The 8,771-nt window shown below is 42.8% G+C and overlaps 1 protein-coding gene across 1 annotated transcript in view; it reads right to left on the reverse strand.

Moving 5' to 3' along the window:
• The window catches only part of ogfod2 (2-oxoglutarate and iron-dependent oxygenase domain containing 2), a 29,574-nt gene that overhangs the window by 19,872 nt on the left and 931 nt on the right, over positions 1-8,771 (reverse strand). The window contains exons 2-4 of the mRNA XM_060844125.1: positions 4,914-4,970; positions 3,921-4,031; positions 1,450-1,549 (exon numbers count right to left, since the gene is read on the reverse strand). Coding sequence (XP_060700108.1) covers positions 1,450-1,549; positions 3,921-4,031; positions 4,914-4,970 — 268 coding nt within the window. The remainder of the gene's footprint in view (positions 1-1,449; positions 1,550-3,920; positions 4,032-4,913; positions 4,971-8,771) is intronic.

An 8,771-nucleotide genomic window follows, 5' to 3' on the forward strand; every position in this document is an offset into this window, starting at 1 on the left:
ATGGAGGATTACATATTATTTTTCTAACTAGCAACAACATTTATTTCTCGAGAATAATTTATTCTGCACTAAGTTTGTTCCTAATGTTCTCAGAGACACATAGGAATCGATGGAAAATTGGAACAAGCGGAAGTCATTTAGCCTTAGCCTGTTCCACCAACCAATGAGATCATGCTTGTCCAGCAATTAACTTTATATACTTTGCCCAGCATCCTTTAATACACCGAGCTCATCACAATCTACCCTCTCTTAGAAGTAAACCACTGCTTGAGCATTAATTGCCTCATATGAAAGGAAGTTCCAAACTTTTACTATTCTTTGGTGGAGAAATGTTTTCGAAGTTTCCTTCAGAATGGTCTGGCTCAAATTTTTCTGACAATGAATCCTAGACTGACTATCAGGAATAGTATCTAGTTATAGAACATAGAAAAATACAGCGCAGTACAGGCCCTTCGGCCCTCGATGTTGCGCAGATCCAAGCCTACCTAACCTACACTAGCCCACTATCCTCCATATGCCTATCCAATGCTCTTTGAAATGCCCATAAAGAGGGAGAGTCCACCACTGCTACTGGCAGGGCATTCCATGAACTCACGACTCGCTGAGTAAAGAATCTACCCCTAACATCTGTCCTATACCTACCACCCCTTAATTTAAAGCTATGCCCCCTCGTAATATCTGACTCCATACATGGAAAAAGGTTCTCATTGTCAACCCTATCTAAACCCTAATCATCTTGTACACCTCTATCAAGTCACCCCATAACCTTCTTTTCTCCAATGAAAACAGCCCCAAGTGCCTCAGCCTTTCCTCATACAATCTTCCTACCATGCCGGGCAACATCCTGGTAAACCTCCTCTGCACCTGTTCCAGTGCCTCCACATCCTTCCTATAGTATGGCGACCAAAACTGCACACAATACTCCAGATGCGGCCGCACCAGAGTCTTATACAACTGCAACATGACCTCAGGACTCTGGAACTCAATTCCTCTACCAATAAAAGCCAGGTTTTCAATATTTTGAGAAACCTGATCAAACCACCCTAATTTCCAAGGTTTAGTCCCAGAATTGTGCCCTGGAATTCAGCAGCAGTCTAACAAGAGTTTGTGCAACTGAAAAAGGACTTGTTTTGTAATTTCTAGATTTCATGAGGTCACTTTGTTTCATTTTTCTAATCGATCCTTAAAAGAACATAAGAATTTGTAAGACTCAGGCAGCAAGTTACACAAGCTGTACAGACTATACAAACATGTGACAGCACAACATCACTCACCCAGGACATGGGGTACTGGTCTGCTGTGACTGTTAAAGTGTCATTTCACACCTCAATTTTCCTCAAGCTAGACTAAATTCCTGCTGAAATATTTAACGACCCTGTTTATCTGTATATTCGTATAAAACATTGAATCCTACATTTTTGCGCTTGAACAAAACCTTTAAAGACAGACCTGGCAGTGAGTGAATGCGGTCCAGCAATCCTTCAAAGTCAGCATCCTCACTTCTGCAGTAGGCAACTATTTCATGGAATTCCGGAGCAAGGAAGGATTCCTGGGAAAAAACAAACCACGGCATTGTTTTTCACACTGCACCAACTTCATTAATACAAGACTGACCACAGAATGTGCTGGTCACCATAAACATCAGATACCCCTGCTGTTTGACCCATGAACATGTGGTTACTGAGAGTTAATAGCATATCAACTCTTCGATCACAGGTGAAGAAAGCCAGACTACACGTCATCATTCCTTTCATAACCTCAGGACAATCCCGAAGACTCTTTGAGCACATTTCTGAACCATAATCAGTGAACAATGTGAGAATCACAGCAGCCAATATGTACACAGAAAACTCCCAAAACAGCACTGGGATAACGACAAGATAATCTGATTTTGATGATGTTGATTGAAGAACAAGTATTTATCAAGACACTGCAGAGAACACCACCGTTCTTCTTCAAAATAAAAACAAGCTTCTTACCCATACAGGGCCTCTCCTGTGATTCCTACACCAAACTCTCTCTCTCACTTGGCTGAAGCTGGTGTCCAGCACTGGCATTTCACCTTTCTTCCCCTGTCTTTAGTGAAGAAATGTTTTCTAAGTTTCCCTCTGAATGGTCTGGCTCTAATTTTTCTGACAATGAACCCTATGTTCCCAGACTATCAGGAATAGTATCTAGTTATCTATAAGATCAGATTTAACCTGGTGCAGAGTCTCCTCCTCAGTGGCAACTCTGTCAGTGCTTTCCCTGCAACTCAATGTGCAATGGTCCCATCGTCAAATATAATCAACTCGCAACTTCACCCCATCAAGCCCGGACCCAAGCCCTGTATTACACTCGGTGGGAACTGAATCAGCTGCTTCTCATTAAAAACCGGAACTGAAGTTGCACCTTTAATCTGTAAAGGTTGCCCGGTACAGGTTCTCAGTCTAGCTGCGGACTCGAGCAAAGTTAAATGCTGGAATCCAGAGTGAATTTTGTTCAAGACTGGTTCTGCGTTCACTGAAACAGCCACACTGAAATCAGCCTCCATTAGAACCAGGTGACCATTAAACCAGATGTTTTATCTTGACTGATTCTGATTTTGATGTGTGTTTCAAACTAGATATAGGTGGATTCCCAAGGTATGAGCCTGGATATCAGCCTAGGAGTTCTCTTACTCAAGACAGCAAATGAGTCCCACTGGGCTGAACTGAGTCCACATCCTGGCAGCAACTGCACTGGTTTGCCGGCCAGGCTCCTGAGGGAAATGTTAACTGTTTAGCTGAGGCTTGGCTTTGTTTTGGGTTTTGCTGTGGGCTGACCTAGGATATGCCCGAGTGAGGCAATGCAATGCTTTCACTCAAGTGGTCTTCCCCAAGTTCAGTCGGACTAGGAGGGTGTCCACTTCCATCAGCGTACCCTGTAACTCATTTGCTCCAATTGTCACATTTCTAATGACAAAGCCAGTTGTAGTGCCTGTTCGAAATCCAATTGGGCTTCAACTAGTAGGCACTTTTGCATGGTGACATCATTAGTCCCACATACCAAACAGTGTGTCAGCATCTCATTAAGGGTTAAACTAAAGTTACACGCCTCTGCCAGGTGTCTTAACCTCGTCAAAAATCCTGATATGGATTCCCCTGGTTCTCGAACTGCTGTGTAAAACTGATCGCATGCCAGAATTAGAGGCGGCTTGGGGTTATTATAATGCTTAACTAAATCCATCAACTCTTGAAACATTTTGGTATGTGGTAGCTCAGGAACGTTTGGCTCCTAATAGTCAAAAACGCTGCAACTCCACAAGCTGTCAGAAGACTTACTTGTTGTTTTTCATCTGCCGCAATGTCATTTGCCCAGAAAAATGAACACATTCTTCCCACGTACTGGGCCCTGCCCTCGACAGCAGAGTCAAATCAATCAAACTTCCCAACAAATGATGCAAGAAATGCTTACCCCGACTCAAAGATGACTATTGCAAATGAGTTTCTTCAGGATCATGCATTACTCCCTTTGCCACTGAAATAGCTCCCATCACCTAGTCGCCCTTTATTTATACATAAACAGTCCTTAACTTTAAAACTGCCTCATTCAGAGTCAGTGACCAGAGTATCAGCATCTCTGACATGTCCCTGTTTGTGTCAGTCAGGGCTCCATGATTGGACCAGAGTAACGGCCCCTGTTAGGAAACACTCTTTCTGAGGTCTAGCTGCTAACCTCATCACAATCCCTCCACCAAAACCTATTTAACCATTCCCCAAACCCAGTCCTTCATTCCAGGAATCAGCCAGTGGATCTTTGCTGGATTGTTTCCAATACAAAGAAAGTCATTCTTTAATAAGGTGACCAAAACCATACTCAACATTCATGGTACAATCTCACTAACGCCTTTTATGGTGAATCTAATGCTGTTCAGTGAATCAACAGAGACCAGTTCCTACCTGTAAAACATAGACTGCAGGATTCAGTGGCTTGTAACATGCAGAAATAATGCTTCTTCTCTCCAAACTTTCCTGATGGAGCAACTTTCTTCTCTGAACTTCTTCATCAATCTGCAGGAGACAAAATCACTTAGTGTGATTTGATGGTTATCAAATAGTTATTGATTATTTTAATTAAGCCTGTGCAGAGATGGTCGGACCCACCTTTAGAGCAGGTGGGACTTGAACCTAGGCCTGCTGGTCCAGAGATATGGGTCCCAATAGCGCTAATCAAATAGCTTTATTGTTTGCTCACAGCCATCTTGTGGACATTTTGACACGCAATGTTGCAATAACACGGGTGTTATAATCACACAGAAAAGGCACTCAAGCAGTAATTAGAGCAACAATTGCTAGTCTTGCCAGTGCCACCCACATCCCAAGAAATAAAATTATTCACCAGTCATGGAAATATAAACATCCTTAATGGCTGCATCAAACAATTCAAGGTGTTTTGTTTCCAATCATCTTTATGGGTATTTAACCATATTTCACAAATCACAATTACAATGGCCCTAAAGTTACCTTTCACTAAATTCCTCCCAAATCTCTTGGTTCTACACTTTCAGTTTAAAGTAAGATTCTATGAATAATCCATCTGTTATTTCTCTCTGTGAGGTCACCTGTCCACCCAAATCTCACAAAACTCTTCCCCACTCAGCCCTAACCCCAGGGACCAGAGACTTTCAACCTCGTGAAGCTACAATAGTGTAGCACTCCCTCAGCATTGACTCTCTAACTGTGACAGCATTGATTACACAACTGTTAGACTAACTATCTAACTCTAAGCTCTGCAGGAAATCCACCATCACATTTTCTGCTGTCACTGAACAGCATGAGTAAGAAGTGGTCAACTTGAAAGTTAAATTCAGAGTCTGGGTATTATTGAGTGTGACCGTGAGTATAATGGTGTACAGCACACATAGGCTGGTACTGTTGGTTTGTCAGTTTTACCTTAGCTTGAACCTTTCTGAATTGTTCTTCGGTCTTGCATCCCTTGCTTCTTAAAATCTGAAATGAGCAAATGTTGAGTCACTGAAAGAACCCAATTTATAACTTGCTGCAGAATAGTGAAAGGCTTGACTGCGGCAGTGTCCCTGGGGTCAATGTGTTGGAGTGGTCAATGATCTACTTGGATGTAAAAACAGGAGTTTCATGTTTTGAGAAGATTTGTAGCTCAGGTTGAGGTTTTGGATGTAGGTTTGCTCGCTGAGCTGGAAGGTTCATTTTCAGACGTTTCATCACCATACTAGGTAACATCTTCAGTGAGCCTCCGAATTATGTACTGGTGGTGTAGGCCGTTTTCTATTTACATGTTTGGGTTTCCTTGGGTTGGCAATGTCATTTTCTGTTCTTTTTCTCAGGGGGTGATAAATGGGATCCAAGTCAATGTGTTTGTTGATAGAGTTCCAGTTGGAATGCCATGCTTCTAGGATTTCTCGTGCAGGTCACTGTTTGTCTTGTCCTGGATGTGTTGTCCCAGTCGAACTGGTGTCCTTCCTCATCCGTATGTGAGGATACTAGTGAGAGAGGGTCATGTCGTTTTGTGGCGAGTTGATGTTCAATTATCCTGGTAGCTAGTTTTCTGTCTCTTTGTCCATATAGTGTTATATTTATTGCAAGGTATTTTGTAGATGGCATTAGGTTTGCTTGTTGTCTGTATAGGGTCTTTCAAGTTCATTAGCTGCTGTTTTAGTGTGTTGGTGGGTTTGTGGGCTACCGTGTTGCCAAGAGGTCTGAGTAGCCTGGCAGTCATTTCAGAGATGTCTTTGATATAGGGGAGTGGTGAGGGTTTCTGGATGCGTTTTGTCTGCTTGTTTGGGTTTGTTGCTCAGAAATCGGTGTTCATTGGGTACCCGTTCTTTTTGAACACACTGCATAGGCGATTTTCCTCCGCTCTGCGTAGTTCCTCTGTGCTGCAGTGTGTGGTGAATCATTGAAATAATGTTCTGATGCAGCTTCGTTTGTGGATTTTGGGATGATTGCTTCTGCAGTTTAATATTTGGTCCGTATGTGTTGTTTTCCTGGAGACGCTGGTTTGTTGGCTGTTCGCTCTACTGTGACATCTAGGAATGGCAGTTTGTTGTTGTTTTCCTCCTCTCTAGTGAATTTTATGCCAGTAAGGGTATTATTGATGGTCTTGAAGGTTTCCTCTAATTTGTTTCATTTGGTGATGACAAAGGTGTCATCCACGTAGCGGACCCAAAGTTTGGTTGGATGGTTGGCAAAGCCGTTTGTTCGAGTCTCTGCATTACTGTCTCTGCTAACAACCCTGATATTGGAGATCCCGTGGGTATTCCGTTGGTTTGTCTGTAGGTTTTGTTGTTGAAGGTGGAGTGGGTGGTAAGGCGTAGGAAACTAGCTTGATGGTATTGTCCTTGCTGATGCAATTGGTGGTGTTTGGTGTATGTGTCTTTGGGTCTTCCAATAATGTAGTCAGTGTTTCCTTGGCCAGATTGATGTTGATGGATGTGAATAGGGCTGTTACATTAAAGGAGACCATTATTTCAACCTCTTCTATTTTGGTGTCTTTGATGGTCTTCAGGAATTCTTGGGTGGAGTGGATGGAGTGGCGTGAACCTTCTACTAAGTGTTTTAGTCTTTGGTGTAGCTCCTTGGCCAGTCTGTAAGTTGGTGTTCCAGGTAGTGAGACTATGGGTCTGAGGGGAGCTCCTGGTTTGTGAATTTTGGGTAATCTGTAGAAGCATGATGTGTTGGATCTGTCTGGTTTCATTTTTTGGAAGTTGGTCTTATTTGTTTCTCCAAATTTCTAAATTTTCTTTTGAGTAGGACTGCGATTCAGTTCTCTAGTTGTGGGGTCGGGTCTATCATTAAATAAGACTGACTTCCAAAAAAATGAAACCAGACGGATCCAACACACCACACTTCTATGGACTAATTAAAGATCATAAACCCAGGAGCTCCCCTCAGACCCATAGTCTCACTACCTGGAACACCAACTTACAGGCTGGCCAAGGAGCTACACCAAAGACTAAAACACTTAGTAGAAGGCTCACGCCACTCCATCCACTCCACCCAAGAATTCCTGAAGACCATCAAAGACACCAAAATAGAAGAGGTTGAAATAATGGTCTCCTTTAATGTAACAGCCCTATTCACATCCATCAACATCAATCTGGCCATGGAAACACTGACTACATTATTAGAAGACCCAAAGACACATACACCAAACACCACCAATTGCATCAGCAAGAACAATACCATCAAGCTAGTTTCCTACGCCTTACCACCCACTCCACCTTCAACAACAAAACCTACAGACAAACCAACGGAATACCCATGGGATCTCCAATATCAGGGTTGTTAGCAAAGACAGTAATGCAGAGACTCGAACAAACAGCTCTGTCATCCATCCAACCAAACTTTGGGTCTGCTACGTGGATGACACCTTTGTCATCACCAAAGGAAACAAATTAGAGGAAACCTTCAAGACCATCAATAATACCCTTACTGGCATAAAATTCACTAGAGAGGAGGAAAACAACAACAAACTGCCATTCCTAGATGTCACAGTAGAGCGAACAGCCAATGGGGGACTTCAAACCAGCGTCTCCAGGAAAACAACACATACGGACCAAATATTAAACTGCAGAAGCAATCATCCCAACATGCACAAACGAAGCTGCATCAGAACATTATTTCAATGATCCACCACACACTGCAGCACAGAGGAACTACGCAGAGCAGAGGTAAATCACCTATACAGTGTATTCAATAAGAACGGGTACCCAATGAACAGTCCGCCGATTTCTGAGCAACAAACCCAAACAAACAGACAAAACGCATCCAGAAACCCTAGCCGCTCTCCCCTATATCAAAGACATCTCAGAAATGACTGCCAGACTACTCAGACCCCTCGTCATCATGGTAGCCCACAAACCCACCAACACACTAAAACAGCAGCTAATGAACTTGAAAGATCATATACAGACAACAAGCAAAACTAGTGTCATCTACAAAATACCGTGCAAGAACTGTAACAAACACTAGATTGGACAGGCAGAAAGCTAGCCACCAGGATACATGAACATCAACTAGCCACAAAACGACATGACCATCTCTCCTTAGTATCCTTGCATTCAGATAAGGAAGGACATCATTTCGACTGGGACAACACATTCATCCTAGGACAAGCCAAACAGAGACATGCACGAGAATTCTTCAAAGCATGGCATTCCAACCAGAACTCTACCAGCAAACACATTGACTTGGATCCCATTTATTACCCTCAAGAGAAAGAACAGGAAATGACATCACCATAGGAAATCATGTCACCACAGGAAATGACATCACCAACCCAAGGAAACCCAAACATGTAATAGAAAACAGGCTACACCACAAGTGCTTCATTTGGAGGCTCACTGAAAATGTTACCTAGTGTGGTAACGAAACGTCTGAAAATGAACCTTCCAGCTCAGCAAGCAAACCTATACACAGAATAGGAGTTTCATCTCTTAACAGAAACTGCATTTGCCACAAAACATTTTGCCTATCTCACTGTTTCTAACCCCCATACCCACTGAGATATTGATCTTTGCCTCCTTTGAATTCTGACCTTTTGCTCATTCTAACTTTAAACATTGGCAGGTGTGACTTCCAATGCCCAGGACCCCGAGCACAGTCATTACCTCCGTCAACCTCATCATCTTTCATTCCTACTGAGCAACTAACTCTTTGACCAAGCTATTGGTCACCTCTTCTGTGGAATCAGGACAAATTTTACCTGGCAATGTTCCGTGAAGTCCCTTTGAACATGTTTGAAATTTTACAACATGGAATTCACCCCAGACC

This window comes from Hemiscyllium ocellatum, chromosome 24, assembly GCF_020745735.1.
Source record: "Hemiscyllium ocellatum isolate sHemOce1 chromosome 24, sHemOce1.pat.X.cur, whole genome shotgun sequence".
NCBI classification, from domain to species: Eukaryota; Metazoa; Chordata; class Chondrichthyes; order Orectolobiformes; family Hemiscylliidae; genus Hemiscyllium; species Hemiscyllium ocellatum.